Source organism: Zeus faber (assembly GCF_960531495.2).
Source record: "Zeus faber genome assembly, chromosome: 9".
NCBI lineage: Eukaryota > Metazoa > Chordata > Actinopteri > Zeiformes > Zeidae > Zeus > Zeus faber.
Genome location: NC_137197.1, coordinates 28,848,764 through 28,872,593, shown reverse-complemented (window position 1 = coordinate 28,872,593; position 23,830 = coordinate 28,848,764). Strand labels below are relative to the sequence as shown.

Below are 23,830 nucleotides of genomic sequence, written 5' to 3'. Positions count from 1 at the left end.
GCATGACCACAGAGACTCCAAAAGAACATCTGGTTGGTACTGGCACACTGTAGTCTCACCAAATACAGCTAATACTTGTTTATGTCTAGGAAATGTGAACTGCAGTGCACAGGAGACCTGAAATGTCACTGTGAAGTGAGCTGCCAGGTCATTATATCAGTTCTGCCAAAGGGGACAAAACTCTGGTACCTGGTTTTGCATGGCAGTCTTTTCGGGACACTATTCCAGGCGTGGTATATTTGGTGGACAGTTTTGAGATTTCAAGGGATTCACTGATTCATCCCTGGTATCCATTGCTTGGACAGTTGGTTACTGTTGCCCCTCTCCATGACGTTTATTTTTATTTTGCGATGGCCTGAAATCTAAGATTTAATGTTCTCTTACTCAGCTTAACGTTTCTTTCTCACATCCCGTAGCGTTTACTTCTGTTTGAACAAGATGTCCCTGTACCGGTTGTTATGGATAGGTGTATACCCCTCAGAAAGTTAACTTAGCGTACCAAGGTGAGTTATTGCTGTGAATGCTGCTTTCTCTAGCCTTAAGGCAACCTTTATGTAGCAAAGCATCAGTCAGCAGCGTAGCAAAGACTGATAGCCATTTAAAATAGTAATGGTCTCTAATTGAGCCAACGATTGGCTCAATGAATAAAGAATTGAGCCACTTAACTGCAGGTGTCTGAGCATCAATCACAGTAGCCCATGGCTTTTGTCCTTTGCGAGGTCAGTCGTGCCTGACTTATTTCAGGTAACAACAGCTGGTGGTTATGATAAATGCTGCTTTGCCCCTCCTTCCCGCTCCTGTTAAATTGATGAATTTTTGGTTCCTGAGTGTGACATTTTTTATAAAGGGGTAGCGAGGCTAGCCAGTTTGCCTATGCTGTAGGTGCAGTTGGACAGTATTGCTATAGTATTGGGCAAGGAATAGAGATCAGAAAAAATGTTATTTATTTTCTCATCTTGGACTGTTGGAAACAACAACTTATTTACCTGAGGCATTGTTCAGCGACACAATGACTAGCCAGCCGAGATGAACACGAGTTGTTGCCACTTTGGTGTTGGCCAACATGTCAATTTTATTTTGCTATTCTCATACAGATGTTAAGAGTTGTAGTGACCTGTTGTTGGGCGGTGATTTTTTTCTTAATGCATGGCATATTTCACCACTACTAAGCTGCTTTCAGACATGCACTGCAACCCTGAAATTATCTGGACATTACATTCACAGTGAGCGAGTGGGCGTGTCACGTGTTAATGACGTCTATCATGCGCCAGTTGTTTACCTTTGTGCGGATCTTGGTGCACGGAGTGTAACTGCTTTGTACTCCTTTCTGCTTTCCTTTATATTCCTTTCCTCTCTTTAGTTTATATTGCTGATACGTCAAAATGCATGGAGTATCAACGCCAAAAAAGACAACTTGGTAGCCTCGTCCACCATCTTGGGTGCTAAAACTCTGCAGCGTCATTACCTCACATCCTGCTTACTGCACCCTCAACCAAGGCTCCGCCCCTCGCTTCACCCAAACAGTATTTCCAGGAAGTGTAAACGTTTCTGACACAGACAATCTCCGGTTGTGTGCTACATGTGTGAAAGGGCAGTTCCGGACAATGTCCGGACCTGATTATGCGGACATTTTCTGGAGTTCATGTGTGGAAGCAGCTCTTAAGTTTATGACATGGCTGAGACAAACTACAGAGCAGCTGTTGAAGAGCAGAACTAGCTGAATTTTGTCTTGTCCCAAATGGCACTGGTGATGATTCCAGTTGGAAACCCTGCATTCTAATGGGTTTGCCTCTGTACCAAGCTGACGGTGATGGTGGGACAGAGGCGTCAGTGTGGCCCCTCGCAGACACCAACACTTTTCTTAGCTGCTCATATTTCAGGGTATAAGCCTATATATAGAGCTTGAATCAGAACCCCATAGGCCAAGTCCAGCTCTGCTCAGAAATCTGGTAATAGACCCCAGCGGGGGCCCATTTCCCAACATCATCCCCAGCACAGCTCTGTCTATTCAAGATTCAAGATTCAAGAAGTTATTTGTCACATAGATATACATACAGTTATACATATAAGCAGTGAAATGACACCCGGTAATTACACACAATAAGCTCTAAAAATACAAAAAATAATAAAATGTGCGTAACCGAAACAAGGTGCGGCGCCACAATCGCAATTCAGGGTTCCCTAATTATATAATAGTATTAATTGTCTGTGTTGTAGTAAATATACATTGAAATCCTTCTAGCGTTCTTCGAGACGAAAACCCGCTCCATAGTGACTTTATCTATTAGTAATAGAGATCTATGCCTGTTGGTTGGTGACTTGTTTCTGTTTATGTAACCAGGAACCAAGCACCCCAAGGTAGTTTTAAATTTGCGCTACCTTGGCCTCCAGGCTCCAGTGACTCTGCACTGAGTTACAGAGCGTGAAGATACACACACACACACACACACACACACACACACACACACACACACACACACACACACACACACAGTGTGTGCCGCCACGTCTGAGTGTGCACTCACTTCCAAAGCACCAGAGGATCCATGCTGATGGTACATTCCCCTCACAATGTCTCCTCTGGGTGTATGGCTCTCACACAAGCAGACACTCATAAACCTCATAAACCTTCCAAGTCATCAGATCGCTGTACAGTTCACACGACACAACTTTCTGTCTTGTGATCGGGAATCTTGCAGTCTTGTTTGCACACTACATGACTGATCGGCAACAGGGGTCACACATTACAAGATCTTTTACCAGGAGGAATCCCCGACTAGTCTGGCGTATCTCCAAACTACGTTTTGTTCACGAAAAACACGCAAGAAGCGACACCAGAAATCACGTAACACCACGCGCGCGACAGGATTATTTATTTGATTTGATTCTCGAGCACCATTAAAAAAAAAAAAAAAAAAAATCGGATCAAAATTTAAATAAGAAATATATTAAAAACCTAGAATAGAAAATTTAAATAAGTATGTTGTGTATTTCTGGCTGCTGCTCCGTGCTCTCCCGTCTCTCCTTCTTGACCCCCCTCATTGGCTGTAGCTCGCTGCATCGCTCCCAACCAGTTATAAAACCTGCTTTATATCTCGCCAGTGTCTGCCAGCACTCGGCAAGCAGTGGGATCGCGTTGTGAGCAGTTCACACCACACGCTCGTCAATCATAGGAGCGTGCTATGATTTTCCTCTGATCTGGGGCTTTGCTCGCCCATCTCCAAAAACCTGTCGACGAGTAGAAAATCAGCCCAGAATCAGTTGGTCTGAACTCGGTATAAAGCTCCTCTCTTGCAGGCCAAAGAGTGTGTGTGTGTGTGTGTGTGTGTGTGTGTGTGTGTGTGTGTGTGTGTGTGTGTGTGTGTGTGTGTGTGTGTGTGTGTGTGTGTGTGTGTGTGTGTGTGTGTGTGTGATATGAACTTGACTTTCAAGCAACCTCAAAGTTTTAAAAATATTGGTGTGTGCTCACTAAAATTCTGTAACTTTTATAATGAGCTAATTTCAGAAGAACTAGGATTATGTAATCCTATACATAACTGTCAGAGAAGCCACAGCCTTTCTCACAACTTCGATGTTGCCAGATCCAGTGTTCACCTTTTTAAAAACCGCTAAAGCTAATTTATAACAAACTTATTTTCAGCATCTTTTTCCCACGCTATAAATTGTGTTGTGTTGGGTTCTTTTCTATGCTCCATGTCCCAGGGGTTTGGACACAAGGCTGTAGAGTTAAATTGTAACTACCTTTTGTATAGCACGCAGGCTGGAACTGAGACAGGAGATGGAAACCAAATTGTGTGTGGAATAAGCTCTGCTGCTTTTATACATTGATAGCCAGCAAACAAATGCAGCTTGTTGCCTCTGTAGCTATGGCAACTACCAGTTAACACAACCTCAGAGGAGGCAGAAAATGCAGAGTAGCCAGGAATAAGGAGTGTGTATGCGTGTGTGTGTGTGCGTGTGTGTGTGTGCGTGTGTGTGTGTGCGTGTGTGTGTGTGCGTGTGTGTGTGTGTGTGTGTGTGTGTGTGTGTGTGTGTGTGTGTGTGTGTGTACACCTTTGTGCATTCTCGGACAAATGTGAACTCCTGCGCGTGTTTGCATGTGTTGTTTCTGTGGAGACGTCATCTCTCAGACGCAAACTAAGTTGCTATCATATCAATCCTTCATGTCTGCTTGTGTGTGTTTTGTGCCCTCCCACGGGTATAACTTGCTGTTTGCACTTCCCTCGTCCACCAGGCTAGCCCCAGCTTGTTCTCAGTCGTGTCTTTGCCCCCATGCACTAAAAAGTGGTTTACAAAAGGGGCCGATGTAATGTTTATATATATATATATATATATATATATATATATATATATATATATATATATATATATATATATATATATATATATTATTATTATTATATATTATATATTATATATATTTTTTTAATATATTTATATATTTATACGAATAAGGCAGCAACGAGCAGCATACAAGCAAGGCAGTTTGAATAAGTGAGGAATTTGGGTTGCTTCTGTTAACAAAATCACAGAAAATAGACAGTCCATGGGGTCTGGGGTGCAGCTTCATTTTGCTTCACTGACCAACTTCATTTTCAGTCCACTTCAGAGTGTGGCTCGGCATCGCGATGTTGTTAGCCTATCTAGCTTAGCTGTAGTCCTCTTCGGCGCCTCATTGGCTAGCAGGGTCTGTGTGGTTTGGCCTGCCTCCAGGCCTGCCTGCACGCCGCCTGTCTGCCCACTCCAGATCCATATCTTGAATTATTGATTAACATGTAGCCAAAGAGATGCTGGGGGAGAGAGACAGACATAGGAAATTTGTAAAGTCGGCAGTTGGGGGTAACTTTATAGAGAAATATACATAAACTAAAGGGGCAGGATGGGGGCACGGAAAGAGAGGTACTACTCAAAATAGGGAACGGAGAAAGAGAGAGATAACGGAGGAAAAGAAGGAGTCAAGGCAGAGAGAGAGATTAAAGAAATAGGAGCCTACCCCAGCTGAATCCAACACGCATCAACAACACCAGATACTTTTATTTATTCAGACGCCGCGCTGCCTCGTGAATAAGAGCTCTGCACAGGGCCGCTGCAGGAACACACTGTGCCGCCCTGCGATCCCCGGCACTACCCAGAAACGCACACACGCACTTGCGCCCGCGCACACACACACACACACACACACACACACACACACACACACACACACACACACACACACACACACACACACACACACAGCTGTACACTCTACACACACAGTTATATACAGTATACATTTGACATAAACACGTGTGGAACTGTCAGTTGTCTTGCCAGGGGGGCAGATTGGAAACCAAGAGGATTGGAGGTGATGAGATTAGCTGTATAACGGAGGCCTACTGGGCGGAACTGCTTATTCTCTGTTTCGGTAAACATGCCACTCACACAGTGTTGATGTGACCCTTCAGATGTGACCTCTGCAGTATGGCGATGGACCATCTGATACGAGCTTGAAATATTGAGTATGGCATTAGATAATGTCCCCAATTTAAAATGCCATATCATTGAACGTGTCAGAAATAAGAGGAAAACAACTTGATTTCATGCATGGTATAAAATTTGATTTTACGGCAATCACTATATTCTAAGACCCCAAACTAAGGGGCCCAAGTCTATACTTTTTTTATAAAAAGGGTATCTGCATTAAAACATTTGTTTAGTATTAAATACATTTAGAATACATTTATAGGCGTATAATATTGATTACTTGTAATCTTGCTGCATCCTCTGTGCTGCTATTCCCAGCAGGGATTTTAGAGGATCGGCAGAAGGTGCTGTGCTGTGCAACCCCCTCCACACACACCCCCGCACCCTCACCCTGACCCCGAACACATCAGCAAGGCACGCATTCCTAATGGTGTGTCAGCAAACGCGGTGGCTGCTTACCCCTTATCTCACACACACACACACACACACACACACACACACACACACACACACACACACACACACACACACATGCTACCAGATTCAGTGCTGTTTTCAAAGCTGATTGCGTAATTCTAAGTTTTCCGCCTGAAAAAGGCGATGCAGGCTTGTCGTAGTTCACGATGCTGCAGCGTACATGTTCTTTAGTGCGGCAGGCTGCTTTCTGCCATGCTGAGTAGACCTCTATTCTGGGTACTGAAGCAGTGAGCTGCTGGAGCACATTACACTCAAAACTACAGTATATTGGGGATCTCTCTGTGTTCGCTGTATCATACTGTACAGCTAGCTTTAGATAGGCTTTATTTGTGCAATTCCTGCTTGTCGGTGAACTAGTTGTGCTGAAGTGCGATTGTAAATCCCATTGACACTTTTTTACAGAGGTGGGGATGAAAGAATGTCCCTACTGTGCTGTACTAACTATTACCTGGGCTGTTGCCGTATTCCATGTATTGATTGCATTGTTGCTGATGAACTAATAGTGAGCTCCGTTCGGTGTCTCTGTGCCCCTCCTGCAGTCGATGCGGTCTTCCGGAGCTCCCTCCCTGTGGCTGAGTACCAGGCAGCAACGGCAACAGCACCATGTCGCGCGTGTCCTCCACGGCCAAGCGCTACACAGGCTCCTCCTACACCAGCCACTACAGCTCCTATGGCTCCTCCAGGACTCCGGGCCTTAGCTCCTACGGCGAGCGGGACAAGACGTCCTCCTACAGGCTCCCTGCATCTTCCTCCTCCTCCTCAGGCTACTTGAGCAGCTCCTCTGTCCACACTCGCAACTACAGCACCTCCTCAGAGCCCGACCGGGACCGGGGCCGAACGGTTCCCCGCTCCGACATCTTGGGGAGCAGCTCAGGCCTTGGCGTGGGCCGCCGTAGCGAGAGCCTAAGCCGGGCCCCCTTCAAGGGCTATTACTCCGGGTCTGGGCTTAGCGGAGGGTCAGCCTACTCGGGCTACGGCTCCTACTCGTCCTCCTCCACTTCCGCGGCCCAGCCAAGCTACCTTTACTCCTCTCCCTCCTCCACCTCCACCGTGTCGCTCAGCAGACGTAAGTCTGTCTCCCAGAGCGACCTGAGCCGGGACTTTTCCACCCTGGGCCTCAGCGACTCTTCCTCGTACTCCTCCCCGTCCTCCAGCAGTGCCCTGAGGAGCTACCGGAGCAGGGCCAGTGACACGGCCGACACGTATGTCAGCAGCTCCCGCCCGGCCTACTCGGGCCTGTCACGGAGCTCCACCCAGGAGGCCTTCATTAGCGGCAGCAGCAGTAGAGGGTTGACCTCTTCGTCGTGGGAGACGAGCGCCAATGGCTGCTCCAGCTCCCACACCAGGGACTCTACGGTAAGGGAGAACGTCTTCAATCTGGCGATGGTGCGATTGTGATGTGTATCACAATTCAGCGTATTGGATTACTATTGCACATCAATATATTGCGGTGCATGTGTTTGATTTGGGCAGCCTGAACCAAGGTTAGCGTTATAGGTTCACTATTTTACAACCCAAGTAACCTATTACAATGGTGGTTCCCATCACTTATATCTTTCATAGCATAACCTCACCGCTCTGCTGCAGCTTCTCACTGTGCTTAAATGCAGTAAAACAAGGCAGACATTTGAGAATCTTAAATCGACTTTTCCATACAGAAAACACACATTTTTTAGTGGATTTAATGCACGGTTTGTGACCATTTCTTGTATTACAAGACTGTTTTTTGAAGAGATTTATGATTCTATGTGGCCGATGCACAACATTCCCAAGTTCTAGCCAATGAAATGACCAGTTGTCGCCAGATGGGAGCACTGTTGTTCAGTTTAAGTCAGAAGCACAGAGGTTGATGAATATTCTAATCCTCCTACCTTTCAATTCAAGTAATATCCATTCTTAGGAGCTTTATTGGCATGGTAAAGCATTGTACTTTGCCAAAACAAGAGAAGGAACAGAACAGAGAAAGAATGTGATTATATTAGGTTACAGGGAGAGTTATATTTCACTCTTTCCACTCCCCTCCCTTTCTGGTAAACTATATACAGTAAATGGCCCATGAATGGAATTAATCGGTGACATAGTAGGAGAATTTCAGCTGTGAACTCAGTGATTTTTCAAGTGTTTTATAATTGACATCTTTGTCACATGACCCCTAGTATGTGACAATTAATTTATGGTCTGGATTGATTTGTACTATAGACGATACAATTCAATGACCATACATATGATTCTGCAATACATGATATTCATTTGCAATACACATAGTTGAATAAAAACAAAACAAATTAAAAAAATAAAGATAACCCTAAATTGGTGGATTTGGGTAATGCTGTAAGGGGGGAGTGTGTGAGCTTGTTGTCTTTCCCATATGTTTCATCTTCCCACAAATCTTGAGATACTCCGTTAAGAATGTAAAATCCAAAGTGGGCCCAAACTTTAGATTTATGTTGGCAGTTCATACCTTGACTTCTCCAGTTTCAACCAGTGCCTCAAACAGACAGACACTATAGGCTAAACTTCCGTTCTATGGAAGGTTTGCCTATTTCCACCAAAAAAAACTGGGTTTTGTGACGTAATAGAATTTGAATTTCATTTTGGCCTATGAAAGGTAGTACACGGGTAAAACAGTACATTTCAAATTGTACATTTAAATTTCATTTCATATTAAAAATAAAATAAAATACATGGCCGCGTGGTCATTAAGTCTGTCAACAACTAATCACTAGAGTGGAATGATCATTATATTACTGTATTACCACTCCTAGCATATAGGATGCCCTCCCCCTAGCCTAACCATGAGCCAGGTAACCCCTCTTAGAATGAACGGTCACATCCGTGGAGCCCCTCTGCCTTCTCTTTTCAGGCTTGCCATTAATGACCCGAGTACTTCCTTTCATTGAGGTGACTCAAGTGAACTGACTGACTTCACCGCTCACATGGGATTAGCCTCGATAACCACTTGCTACACAGTGCGGAGCGGAGTAGAAAGGTAGACAAGGGGAGGAGGTCAACATCAAAAGACAACTGAATGCATTAATGGAAGCACAACAAAGGTTTTTTTTCATTTTCATCCTGATGGAAGAGAATGTCCACCGCTTCTCTTTGGGAGGTTGGAGTTAGTCGTCCATTTGGAATTCCATGTGGAGTTCTATTATTAAACTACACCCTTGTATTTTTGCAGTCATTTAGCGAATGTTGGATTGCACATAATTTTTAATGGTCTGCCTTGCGGCCTTGAGCCATGAATGTGCCCTACTAAATAGTGGTTTTTTTTGTTGATATTGTTGGTTCTCTTTTGTTCCTGGTATTGATCTATGTTTTGTATGTGCAAAGTGCTTTAGTCATAAATGTAACTCCGCCCTATGGATGACTATAGGATGTTTTTTCTATTTATTAATTGCATGCTGTTTGGTGCTTGTAGCGAGGCAGCAGATCGAGGATTTGGACATGGTGGTATCGCATGGTTGGTCTGATAAAATTGCGGCTCTACGTTATTACTTATATAATAGAATTAAATAAGAATAATTAATAATAAAAGAAGAGATTCTATTGCCAGTGGGAACCAGGTGATTAGCCATTGATAACAGATCATTGATCACTACCAGGAAACAGGTCTCTATATGCGCTCTCTCTCGAATCCGCATAACAATATCCATAAATATATCCATAATGCAAAGTGATCTATTGTCAAACCTGCTGTAGATGAATATGATGCTTTATAGCCAGCTTGTGTAAAGTCAACCAACTATAAATGATAATACATTTTGGAGGGAATTCAACATTCATTTAAGTTTGCAATAAAATATTAGTAAGCTGCATTTTTATAGCTACATGCATTTCTAAAATTGTTATCCAGGTACTCCTCACTTAACGAGCAAGTTCCATTCCTAGGATCAGGTCAGTAAGTGAATTGGTCTATAAGCGAGGACCCGAGTAATTTCATGGTAAGGGGGCGTGGCCATTGCAAACGCTAGTGTAGTGAATACTGTCAGACTGTGGGAACGAGAGTGAGAACGTTGATGAGATGAGATATATACAGTGTATAGAGTATATATAGTGTATATAGTATATAAAGGGTGATGCACGTTGAGATGCTTGATGCTGAGATGCGATATTGTACACAGAACACAATACAGACTGGGCAGAGAGCTGGTCGTAAGTCCCAACGGTCATTAAACAGGTAGGTCATTAAGTGAGGAGTACCTGTATATAATAACAGACACAAAATAATTTGGTTTAATATATTTGATTGGAGTCTTTGTACATCACCATAGCACCATAACCGCGTTTTGCCATGGTACCTCCCCCACGCCATTCAGAAAGTTTGCTGTCTACTGTGTTCCATGTAAATGCAGCCTTGGTGTGCGGCGCCCACACACTTACTTCTACTATTAGGTTGCTGCGGCAACTGGGTGGCACCATGTGATGTCTTTGTGATGTCATAACTCTCCCCCCTATAAAGCTAAACGTTTGCGTGTTCGTATGTGTGTCCCTGGCCGGCCCTCGTCTGCTGGCGAGGGTTGGTCAGTGGAGTAGCTGCGTCTACTCAACACACAGGATATAGCATTTGGTAACAGAAGAGGGCGGTAATGCAACATTACAATCCGATTGTAATTGAACATTACAATCTAATTGGATGCAAGCCCCCAAAAAAGCGCAAGAAAAAGAAGGTGGCTCCCATGACACGGTGAGCAGGAGCTGCTGTCAGTCACAAACACACACGCACAGAATATAGCATCTAGTGAGACAAGAGGGTGGTAATGCATACACTAGAAGAAGCTGCCATTAGTGTTGCCATAGAGATAAATGTCTCTGTTGTTGAGCGTAATGGGGGGAAAAAGGCTTTCAGAAATAGTTTGAAATGACCGCAACTCAGACCTACCGCTGTCTGTGTCCCAACCCGGTCCATTTGGGCCCCACAGTGGAAAGCGGACGTCCTCTAAGCTCTCACCCGACCTTCTGTCATTATTGTTTAGCCCCATCAAGTAATCAGCAGCTGCCCATCAGCCAGGGAGCAATAGAGGTGAGGATTTTTTATTAAATGTCCCCCGTTGCGCTACTTCCTCCCAGTTCATTAATTAACCCCCAGGCTTCTGTCTCTCCGGCCAGGTTTTAATCGCCCTCTCATTTGTGTGGGCCTCTGGGTGTCTGGGCCGGTAGGGCTGCCATCCCAGTCCACCGCGATAATCCCCAGTGTGGGGTCCTCTCAGTTTCCAGTCAGACCATCCGGCTGCAGAATGCCTTGTTACTCTAGCTCGGCCTCCCTTTGTCCCTGTGTCCATATTTTATCCAGGCGTGTTTCGGTACAACTACAAACCAAAAAGGAGAACTGACGCTACTGCTCTTTCACAAACATTGATGTGTCACAATTGAATCTAGGATATCTAGTGTGTCTACTCACTTTCAATCCACTATCTCTCTGTGCATTCTAGGAATGTACAACTGAGTACCTTATTGTACTAACTGCCTTATTGTCCTTTAGTGTTGTTTTACCCAGTAGTTGGAGGACTGTAAAATAAATTGTTACCTTATAATGTGGGTAGACAAAGATGGCTGCTTTCATCCTGGGTAGTTCCTAAGCCTCTGAGTCAATCCAGCTGTTACACCGCGCTGGCTTACACACAGGGGAGTGCCGCACACACCCCAATACAAATCCCTCACATAAACATAGTTTAAAGCAGTGGTTGTAACTTATGCTGCTGAGGATGCCAACAGAATGAGCTCTCGCTTTCCCCTCGTGATGTGTAAACTTGCATGTGGCAGCGTCGCTTGAAACAGCTCTGCAAAAGCAACGTAAACACAAGGTTGGCAGTTTCCAAGCAGCTGACAATTCAAAGAAAAGATGGGATTCTTTTGTCTCCGAGGCAAAACCACATACAACCAAGGTCTCTTAACAGTATGGCTTCCATTCTACCACTGGTTCTATGCTTTCCCCTGTGAGTGCAGATGATATCAAAAGTCACGCTTCTCAATAAAGCTACAATGCAATATGGTCAATTATTAACTTATTGAAATGTGCTGGATAGTACACTGACAGGAACCTACCAGTACTGTAATTTACTTACAGATATCAGGAATGGAGTTGAAAAGGTAGCGACACTGCAAGTTGTGTTGCAGCTACCACAAAAATTACAAAATGTTAGATCTACAAAATCCCTAAATGTGATCATATCCTGTTGGGCTGTGACCATGGACCCTTCAGGTATTATCTTGTAGGCCTGTACCTGACTCAGATTTTCGACTCAGAGCAGGGCTGGGCGATTGATAAAGTTTTCTTTTCAATTACAATTTCGGTTTCCAACGATGATAAAAACAAGCTAATCGAGATAAAACGATTAGTGTGTCGCATTCCGTTTCGCAATGATACTCTCGTTTTGACTTGTGTTATGCTGGGGTCACAGCGTCGACGACAGGGCTGCAGTGTGAAGCCGAGTGGCTCTCGTCTTGTCGCCGTATGGTCACACCGCCGGCGACCGGGCTTCCGTGCCCTGTTTGTGGCCATGTTGGCTCAAAACCGACTTGCTGTTGTGGTATGGTGACCAGACGTCCAGGTTTGTCCGGGCCTGTCCCGGTTCTGAGCTGTGTGTCTCAACAGATATTTTTAAAACGCTAAAATGTACCGGTTTTCAACATTCACTATCAAATTGTCCCGGTTTTCAACACAATTGAACTAATAATATTATACTTGTTTTCAGCACTTACATATATTATATACTGCATAGAGGCATTCAGAAGAGCGTGCACGAAAATCCCACTGGAGAAGTGGGTGTAGGGCCTGGCGTTTCGCGACTCCGCTGCGTGTTCCTGTGCCTTTCCGTTACCTCATTAAACGAAACAAAAAAAGCACCGTGCATAACAGGGGGACGCTCATCAGTCACTGTCTTACCCCTTTCCTTGTAGCCAAGCTGTCAGCTCCTTGTCGCCGGTGGTCGCTCCGCCCCTTGCAGCCGGATGAAGCCGAGCTCCATTTAAAATGCATTGTAAAATTGCTGTGTGACCTTACCAGCACACCCCTTTTCTTTATAGCGGTGTGCTTTCGCCTCTCCCCAAACTCAGGGCAACTGTTGACTGTACCATGTGGCATGTTAGGTTGAACTAAAGGACACTTCACCAGGGGTGCTGTGTCTGAATCCCATAAAAAGGTGTCGCGCCGATCCGCTATGCACACATTATATTACCCGTATTATCAAACAAACAGTGCTCTCTCCCAACCCGCGACACTATTCGGCCGGGCAGCGCGTGAGGCTCCCTGGAGCTGACGTGGCGGGTCTTCGTCAAAACACCCAACTTGAACTCGAACTCTCCCTCCTCCCAAACCGAGCTCGGCACGGCCCCAATCCCTGCAAAAGGAGAGCGATCAAAGAAAAAATCCACGGTTTTCAGTAACGTCTGGTCTGACACCGTCGGAGAGAGTCCCTCGGCCTGCTCCAAACGTCCCCACATATAATCACAGAGCGCAGATTCTGGAACTTTTCAAACTGTTGTCAGATGACAATGATCATTATATTATTTATTTAAATTTCAAGTACATATTTATATATTTTATGTGATTTATTATCTATTTTATTTATTTATCTCTTCTTTTTTTACATTTATTCTTTTAATTTATTTTTCAGTTTAATTCATTTAAAGCAGCACCGACTAATACCTTTGGTATTAGTGATTTGGCGACCCTACAGTTTCAGAGTCCAATTTCACTTTTACACCACTGTCGTGATGCAATAACAGTCTATGTTACAAATGCAGATATAATGTACACCTAGTTTACAGCGCCCCTTGCATGGACCTCGCCGCTTCCCAGAGCCATGGGGACAGAGGTTGTGGGAAGGGCGAGGGCCATTTGCTACTATTGTACCAGCTGAGGTGAGGTGGGAACCCGGCCCTGCGGGTGCCGGGCGCACTACTGGCCTGTCTTACCTGCGCTGTCGGGGAGTTGGAGCGCCTATGTTTTGCATGAGCATTATTACCGGACATGAGAGGTCACCGCTGGAAAAGTGTGTTACGCTTTACAGCACTACTTGCATTTGATGTTTGGCTCTGGTAATTACCGTTTTTTTGCCTGGTAAAATTAAAAACGGACACAACCAGAAAGTTGATAATTTATTGTTTTTATTTTTTATTTTAGCAGGTAAGAAATGGTAAAATGAAAAAAGTTTTGTAATAGAACACCAAAGTTACCAAATGCTCGACTCAAAGACTCTGACCGAATAGCTGAATTTTAGGGGGCAGCCCTATTATCTTATCAGCTCCTCCCTGAAACTGAGCAAATGGGCAATGCAAAGCCATCAATAAGGCTTCAATGATCTGTTGAATGGTGATTGATCTTATTGGTTAAATTATCCAATTTTCTGTATCCAAAGGTAAGCATAGATTTTTTGTGTCGGACACTGTTTATTTTGCTTTTGTTTTTTTGCGTCAAACTACATATATCCTAAGCACTGTGGCAAACAAGCGTCCACATGTGTGGATGTGCAAACGTAGATCATGTCACCAAAAATGATGCAGTCGAATCGTACACCTGTTGCCAAACAAGATATAAATTCCTTAAATGTCTCTCTTTGTTTCTATTCCTGTGGTAGTACCTAAACAATGCAGACTGGCCACTGCAAGTTGTAAAAGTCACTTTAAGAGAATTGATAATTAAGAGAATAGGGATCATGGCAGCAGGAGCCTCTTGGTTAACACTCTTGGACGGTACGTTTGTAGCTAAATGCTATATGTTGGAGTGGGGGAGTTGTCCATCTCTTGTCGTACAGATCACAATTTACTTTTCCTATTTAGACGCACCAGTGAATTATAAACAACACAGTATTAAATGTTGCTCCGATGGTCACTGATGTCCCAGAAAAAGATTGCTTCAAGAAATTGCGCCATCCTCCACAACAGGAATGAGTGACATTATGACACGGGTCAACCTGAAAACATGATTTGGGGATCTTCTTTGGGAATTGCGCTTGATTCTCTTATTAAAAATGAATTGAACTGAGTGAACCGTCTTCTTCATGATATTATGATTATAATCCTCTGATAACTCCGTATGGCAGTCCTCACCAAACCCAAGTCCAAGTCTTTACTAGCAATTATGTTTTTTGTGTCATAAGTACTTTAAATATTCAAACGTTTTTTGTATGAAAACCAATAGAATTGACACTCACAATAACTTTGAACAAGAAAAAAGTGGCATTTCAATAAACAATTTGCTATGGCTTCCCAGGTATAACAAGTGCACGTCTTAAGTTTTAAAGTCAAAAGTGAATATGGACATTGGCTTTACAAAACCTGAAGTTATTTGCGGCACATTCAACCAGTTGATGGAGTTGAAAGAATGTTACTGGCCCCAACACATGCCACAGGTTATCCAGCCGATTCGTCTTGAGAGTAGTTCAACAAACACAACGTCAAACACATCAACACATCAAAAAGAACAGTAAAGTACTTCTTGAAAAATAAATTGCATTACTGGTTATGGCACCGTAGGAGCCGGCTCCTTGGTACTGGCGTTGTCTCCCTCTGCTGATCCTACAAATCTCTGCCCCTGCCCAATTGCTATGCCCCCTTGTCTAGCCAAACCCAAGCTGACACGCACGGGTGAAATATTTTTGGAGCTCCTGTTGAATCTGGTCTGTTCAAGTGTTCAGTCTAGACTTCTGTTGAGTAAACAGTATTTAGTTTAAGTCCGCCTGACACATTTTTTTTTCTCATGCAGCTTGTGGTTTGAATTAAAATTAAGAAAAAAAAAACAATTGGTTGAGGTTGAGTTGGAGTTTTTCTGTGTCCTTGTTGGAGCAAAAGCAAAACCACAGACATAAATAATTGGTTAGCTCAGCCAGGTACACAGGCATTGTGGGCCAGCATCAGATTAAATAGGTCAGCATGCGGTAACAGACGTCCACATAAAATTCATTTCACTATTTGAAGCTCGTAGCAGTCAAGAAAAGTTTAGGATTATTTACTAACGCTAGAATGGCATTACAGAATTATACATCTAACAGTGAAGTAATATTTCTCACTTTTTGGCTGGGGCTCTCCCAAAAAGGGAAAGGTTTGTACGTCTGTCACATTTGGTTTGTTTGGGCAAATAATTGTGCAACAATACTTGTCAACTCATCATCACTCAGAAATGTGAGCATTTGTGAAGTCCTGTCGCGAAAGAGTCTCAAAAGAACGGCTGGAATAACTTGATCTGATCTGCGGTGCTCTGAAAATTCTTTCAACTCTCTCAGTGCTGCAAGGGACCGTACCAGAAGTTTTGTTCTGCTCAGGAAGAGAACGGTGTAACAGTCCCGCATATTCCAACCTAGCCGGCACCAGCACATACCAGTGATTTTACAAAGTAGAAGAATGTTACGTTCCCCCGCAGGTTTCCGGGTTTCCAATTCGCAACATCACTTTAAATACTTCAGAAAAGGGACCGTAGGTCCTTGTGTTTCTAACTGCCATGGGGTTTAAGTCTAATGCACTCTTTGACCTCCACAACATCTCAGCTCCAGCGTCACTGCTGAGCTCGTTTTCCCAAAATATCAAAGCACATACATCCATACGCTTCACTGCGTCTGGCTTTGTATTTTTCCACTCTGTGATTCAGGGAGTCAAGACATCCTCACTCCCACAAATAAATACGCACACACATACACACACGCTGACGCTCACACACAGAGATAGAATGTGTTCCGTGGCTGTTTGTTGTGTACACATGCCTGAGCCCTGGTCATATGATCACTGCTGGGGACATACAGTGCTGCTTTCCCTGACGACCAAGACATTATGACTGGTATGCCTACAATGCAAAAGTAGTTAGTGGTAGTACCCTTTAAGTAATGCACACTTCTTGACATGGGAAAGTAACTAATGCCCCTACTATCCATATATGGTTAAAATCGTCTATGCTGACAATGATTTCAGACGGGTCTATAGGCAAATTGTTCACTAAATGAAGCTCAAGGCAGGCCACGTGTATCGTAAGACTGTTTATTCATGATTAGATCATGACTAGCAGAGCTACTCCACGCCAAGCCCAAATATTTACTGGACAATTCCTTTTTCTTGGTAAACCGCCGCTTTATTTTAGAATATCCGGGGGTGTTGGGAAATAATAATCCCCGTCTAAAAAAAGAAATATCCCTCATCACAGCACATTGCTGCATGTTGCTGCTGATCACACGTTATTTATATTGTCGAGGCTCCCCTCCTACTTTGGGAGATTTATTCTTATCTAACTGCGGTGCAGGTGGTGCAAGATTGAAATGCAGCATCAAGAACGCCCATGTGCTTGACAAAGTGCGTGCTGAGAGTTGAAGAGTGAATTAAATATCCCCACGTGCATTTAAAAGCAGCTCTTGATCAGCAGCATGCATTATGTTGTGGCCATGGTGATGTTGATGATGAGTCCTGTCTCCTTGGTGGGCAGCCATTAGTCCTTCAGATTATTCCAGGGAGAGTGTGAACGGATCGGATGGGCGAGTGGACGGATCGCTCTCGCTGCGTGACGCGAAAAGAACGGCCGGAGGCGGCGCGTGACGCGTGTCGTGGGAGCTGGTTTATTGCCCGGGCGGGGAGGGGCGTGTCTTCAGCACCGTGAAGCGGAATGGGAAGAAAATATCCACATATCGCCGTAGCAGAGCCGTTATTAAAGGGTCAGACGCCGGCAGATTCTTACAGCTCGCCGTGATCAGACAGCGCAGATTAGGCAGATCGCCGCATTTCCGCCATATCTGTGGCTTTACCAATCATTCCAAGAGAGCGCCACAGGTCATTCTGATTGACTGTACCGCTGAACGAGTGAATGGCGCGGGCAGGTGACTGGGAGCGCACCGGGACCACGGACTGAAAGTTAACCGCATCGCCGTCCATTCATTCGGACTGTTTTGGTTGTTTTTTTTGTTTAAGCTCGGTAACATTAGGGAGCCCGTTCTCAAATTCTGCGCTTTTTTTTTTTAAATTAACTGGGATCGTTCCTCTTGCGAGCATGCCGAGCATGAGGCAGTCCTACACGGTGACCGTGCCCGAGGAGCCGCCGGCCGCCGCTTTCCCGTTCCTGAAGCAGGAGATGCGGAGGAAAGGCAGCGTGTCCGGCTCGGCGCTGGTCTCCACGTTCGTGGGACTACTCATAAACCAAGCAAAGGTAGGGTGACTGTGATATATCGGTGTTAGATTGTCATGTAATGTTGTCGTATAATAACCATAATATGATTTAATTATTATTATTACTACTACTACTACTACTACTACTACTACTTGTAATAATAATAATAATAATAATAATAAATGAGTATAACAGCAATGATAATAACCACAACAATAATTATTCCCTTTTTTATTGTAATTATTATTACAACAAAAGTTGTCATAATAAATCACAATAATTTAATTTCGATTACTTTTTTTGCGGTCAAATCCCGGCATCGAGAAAGGTCGACATCGTGGTGTAATGTGGAAGTGAGTCACTCCGGCAGTAAGCCGCTCTGTGCTGCACCGAGTCGGGATCAGTGAACCTGCGGTGGCAGAGCAGGCAGAGTTATATAACCACCATTTAATCTCTCACACAGGCTGCACTACATCGCGTCAGCTGTCCTCCTCACCATACAACCGGCCCCATAAAATAAATCAAGAGGCAATCATTTTTTTAGATAGCATCCCCTTGAAATAATACCATCTGGGATATCTAGGCCACGTTGGCCAGAGGCGTTTAGTATGTATACAGGGGCTGAAAAAAAGCATTGGCCACTAAAGTCTGTGCTGCGATAAGAGTCGAACCTCTGGGCGACTTGGGAGGCTCTATTGCAGTAGACCTACATCGATATGTCATGGTGGCCTAGCACAGTGGTTTTCTTCGTGCAGTCTGGGGACACCCAGGGGTCCTCCAATAGGTTCTAGGAGGTCCTGAGCTAAATTACTAATAGTTCAACTTCACCTTTATTTCATTTACAAGACGTTCGCACCGTTCGAGAATGCACGATAATGACTGTTTCGATCCTAGTATCCGCGTTATCTCCCTAACTATAGTAAAGACAGGTAAGGAAGTTTGAACTAAGTATTGAATATTGAATACATATCTTAATTTGGGGTCCCAGAGACAAATTGTAATAATAAAACGGTACATGATCTAATGTCAAGGATCTAACGTGATCCTTGATACGGAAAAGGTTGAGAATCATTGGCCTAATGGATATTTAAGCTGTCTGTTTACTTGGGTCGGGTGACCCCAATAGTGATGAAATCCACTGGAAACAAACCGGGTAGTGCTAGTGGCATGGTGCAAGATGTTGTGGCCTCAAAGAAAACCCACGACGACCTCGCCTCTGTTGTGCGTGTGTGTGTTAGGTACTGTATATCTGTACTGTACAGTATGTGTGTACGAGTCTTCCGAGACTTCACGGAGCAAATGTGTGCAGACTGCCGTTATGTAATAGAGAAATCGCATTAAAATACACTTTAATGCTGGCAGGCAGGGCCTGGCTGCCTGGCATAGGCCTACTACGTTTTTGTTTTCACTCCACCTGCTACATACACTCACACACCTCTGGGCCACAGCATGCACGGCAGGGAACACATGCTCTGTGTGTATTTACTAAGGATGTTGCCGTCAAATGTGTGTCTGAAGATGAAGATTCCATATTTGACACTATGGCAGAATCTGCTGCCATACATTAGACATGATTCATGGTTGGACATGGTTGACGGTTTTACATTTAGGCTTTCAAGCCATTTGGATAAATACTAATGCCTCCGATTATGGACCCCAAAAAAATAATTCTGCAAAGCATTTGTGGTACACTTCACAGAAGACATTGTGCATTCCAAGTATTTCCATTCATTTTGCATGAGAGAGGTTGATGAGCTGTGTGTCTCTCCATCTGTGTGCATGTACAGTGTATTCACCAGAAGTGTGTGTGTGTGCGTGCGTGTCAGCGTGACGCAAGTGCGTCCGCTTATTTCCATTCAGCAATCCTTCCCTCGCGGTGACAGCTGTCAGGTCAAAGGTTTTGTTTTGTTTTGCTTTGCCAGTCTTCCATTATAGCCATTGGCAGCATCTGGACTTCTGCCACAGTGGGACGTACTAGCACTGGTGTTGCAGTAGCAGCAATTTTGAGATTCCCGCCCCCTCCCGCAACTCTAAGAAGGCATCGGAATGTGCAGTGCCAATACTCCCAAGTGGGGAGTGTATGTATATATTCAAAATCCCATGTTTGGGAATCCAAGTTAATTTCAGCAAAATGTTATCTCACAATGTGATACCTACCAGTGTCCATAGTCTTGTCCATGGTGTTGTCCTCCGGCTCACCTATTTTTACTCTCATTTATCAATTTTCTGTATTTTCTCAAAAGGTACGCACAAAAAACAAAATTAAGTTGTCGTGAAGAAAATGCTGTTGTATTTTTTTTTTTTCGAGGGGTATATACGGAAGGGGGGGGGTTTGCTATTTTGTCTTTATATCTTTTGGGGGTTTTCCACTTTTCACAGCTCTCGCCATACAGCTGTTGTCTCAAATATGTTGCATTTGAGCTGGATAGTCCCAGTGGGAGAACCTTGCCACGCACGACGCACACACACACATACACATACACACACACACACACACACACACACACACACACACACACACACACACACACACACACACACACACACACACACACACACACACACACACACACACACAATGATGAGCACACAGGGTTCTTTCACTGTATTAGATGTTATAAAACATGCTGGAGGTGGGGGGGTTATGATGACAGGGCTATATTTATTTATATTTAAAGAAGAGCTTGTGTGTGTGTCAGCATCAGAGTGCGGGCGAATGTGTCACCTCTGTTCGCATATGAAACGGAGCTTGAGAGTAGCAGAAGTGGTAGCTCCTAGAGAAGGAGAGAGAGGGAGATATACACAGCGAGAGAGAAAGAGAGTGTGTTTGTGAAGGCCTGCCAAAGAGAAAAACAGAGTGAGAGAGAAGGTCAGAACAAACTGTTCTCTCTCCCGCTCTGTCTCACTCACACCGACCGGCCAGCCAATCATTGGACGGCATTCCAGGCTGCCAGGTGGACTTGGAAACTGCCAGTGGCCGATAGCGGCGGGGCGTTTGTTCAGCGCCCCCTTGGACCTGGTGAGCTGGTGGGCTGTAAGAGAGGAGGGTGGGGAGTAAAGTGCTGTTGTTCTGGCTTGGTTGTGCGTGTGTCGAATTGCAGCGAAGGATAATACTCAGCTGGCTGGTATCCATCGTCGTGGACAGTAGTGTACTGTTATCGTTTAATGTCTTTCAGCGGTCCAGTGTCGTGGTGAAATGAAGATATCACTATATCACATAAATGCCGATAAACAATTTATAGCTGTTATAAACCTCACTTTGAAACTTAAACATGGAATTTTTTTAATTCATAAGCAGATACTGTGATATGTATGTTGTGTAAAATACCAAATGATAATCATGATGATAAATTCTTACAAGGCGCCCAGAGAGATTGGATATAACCCACATCACTACACATTTTCTCCACAAAGCCCCTAACACCTCCAAACGAGACATTCTACCTACTGATTGTACAATAACAACTGTGTGACAGGGGATTTTTGTTAAATGCCTGGGCTTACAAATGACCTTTAAGAGACCTTGAAGAGCAAAGGACAAAATAGGATGTGCGTGATTTTGAAAATGCAAATTAAGAAATTTGCTTCAGTTTAGGTTTTGAATAAACACATTTTTGGATGTGCTTTGTTTTCTTCGTTCACTTCAACTGCACTGAAAATCAGAATTTAATTTCAATTTCGGTTTCTATCTGGAGAGAAATGAACAGGCCGAGAGCCACCATTCTGCCAAACCACAAGCAGTGTGTAAAGTAGCTTAGTTGTTTGGAGGCTTGGTCACCTTGTGTTATTAAGCACGGTCTTGGGGAAAGAAGAAGACCTCAATTATTGATCCACCGGCATCAGTGACTTGTATCTGTACACTAGGCTCACTGCATGCCCAAAATGTTTCATGTAAAGAAGACTGAATTACCAGCTACAGCGCAAGTGTTTCAACCCCGTTCTCGATGACCTGTGGCTTTTCCTGTCTTCGTGGATGTTATCTTTTCAAGAAATTTCACTGATGTGCAACAAGAAAGTTTAACATAGCAGTCATTCCATGAACCAGGATTCCTTAGATTAGACTGTAGCTTGACGTAAACACATTTGCATCTCGTTTCTTGTGGACCAAAGTTCATCCCCTGGTAGGCTGAAACATTGGCCTTTTAAGAACAACCAGAATTATTTTCTTCAATCCAATGAAGATAATCAAATGAGAAGAGTAAATTACTGTAAACTTCATTTATTAGATGAAGAGATCCACACTTGGCTCTTTTGGGTTTTACCAGAGTGGTGACAGACATGGTAGATTGGGGAACCTCTCACTTCTTAACTTCTCACATTCTAGATCCTAGAAAGCCCAGGCCTGTTTTGTATGTTTAGCGTATATTTGCTGTGGACTTTGGACGTGGCGAGCCGGGGCCAGTACCTTAATGGATGGGACCACCCTGTTCTTAATGCTTTTAAGAGTTGGGAGGCGAGTTGGGTTTCACAAAGTGGCCAGCGAGGAGCCTGAGACGTTCTGAGATACCTCTTAGATTAATGAATATAACACACACACACACACACACACACACACACACACACACACACACACACACACTCCCCCAAGGCTGTTCTCCCACTGTGTACAGCATGTATCACTCTACTCACATGGATGCACTGGAAATATGAATAGTATGACACACACACACACACACACACACACACACACACACACACACGCACACAAACACACACACACACACACACACACACACACACACACACACCCTGTGTCTGATCTGCGTGAAATTTGATCTCCTTCCCTCCTTAACTTCTCTCCCATAAAAGCTTTCTCTTCCTTTTCTCCCTCTTCTCTAGCCCTCACTTTTTTTCTTATGTGTCAACTTCCGGTTTGCTTCCCTCCCCTCTCCCTGCACCCAACGGCCAAAACGTAAACCTCTCCCTCCCATTAGGGGCACCGCAGTAATCCCTCTGCTATAAAATGCGTTTCTCCCAAATCAATCGATCAGCCACGAGCGCACCAGTCAAAGTAATTAGCGGACTGATGAGTCCATTGGGCAGAGGAGGATGTTATTTAGGCCACATCGGCCATCACGCCGTCATTTCTTTACTTTCTGTGTGGAGCACTTATGTGGCAGAGGGTAGAAGGGAACGAGTCCCTGTGGAATGCTGATTTAGAGAGAGCATGGAAATAGGAGTGAGGACGTGAGGGAGGGAAGGTTTGACAGAGAGAATGAATGGATGGACGGACAGATAGACGGATGTCACGTGATTGGCACGTGTCCTGCGATTAATAATCAGGGTAATTAGTGCGGGCGGGGCTTCTGCTCTGGCTGTCAGCTTTTATCCCCAAGCTTCACAATAGCTGGTTAGATTTATTTCCAAAAAAAATTAAAAACAGTTTCCAGGAGTTAGTCAGTGAGAGATTTCTAAGTACCAACAGGTCCGTTTTCAGACTCAAGGGTAGGGAATGGGAGGACATGTTTTAAATGAGAGCAGTACCTTATAGCAGTGTTTTTCAACAACTGCGCAGCAAGCTTGCCAGGTATGCCGGGAAAATGTCCAAATTCCATTTAAAGTAAATAACTTATGAGCAATTAGTTCATGTGTTGCAAGATCAAATTTGCAAGGCGTACTAATTGGTCAGTTCCAGTCAGAATAGCAGCTCGGTCTTCATGACAATAAGCTCAAGTTTCACACTGAAATTCTGAACTATGTAGACTTTAAAAATAAGCACAGTTATACATTTTATTATAGTTACAATAGGATAGTGCTGTGGCGTGGGATTTTTTCATTGTAAAAAATTGACGGTGGCAGGAAACA

The 23,830-nt window shown here is 44.1% G+C and overlaps 1 protein-coding gene across 7 annotated transcripts in view; it reads left to right on the top strand.

Annotated features, from left to right (window-relative positions):
- usp2a (ubiquitin specific peptidase 2a) overlaps nt 1–23,830 on the top strand; it is a gene marked incomplete at its 3' end in the record, with an annotated part of 45,874 nt that overhangs the window by 3,861 nt on the left and 18,183 nt on the right. For 5 of the 7 annotated variants that reach the window (XM_080006306.1, XM_080006305.1, XM_080006307.1 and 2 more), the window contains exon 3: nt 6,483–7,299. In XM_080006306.1, the coding sequence (XP_079862432.1) occupies nt 6,547–7,299 (753 nt within the window). In that variant the 5' untranslated portion in view covers nt 6,483–6,546. Of the gene's footprint in view, nt 1–6,482; nt 7,300–17,571; nt 18,065–23,830 lie in introns of those variants that run through there. The other 2 variants (XM_080006310.1, XM_080006309.1) reach the window with 1 other exon arrangement.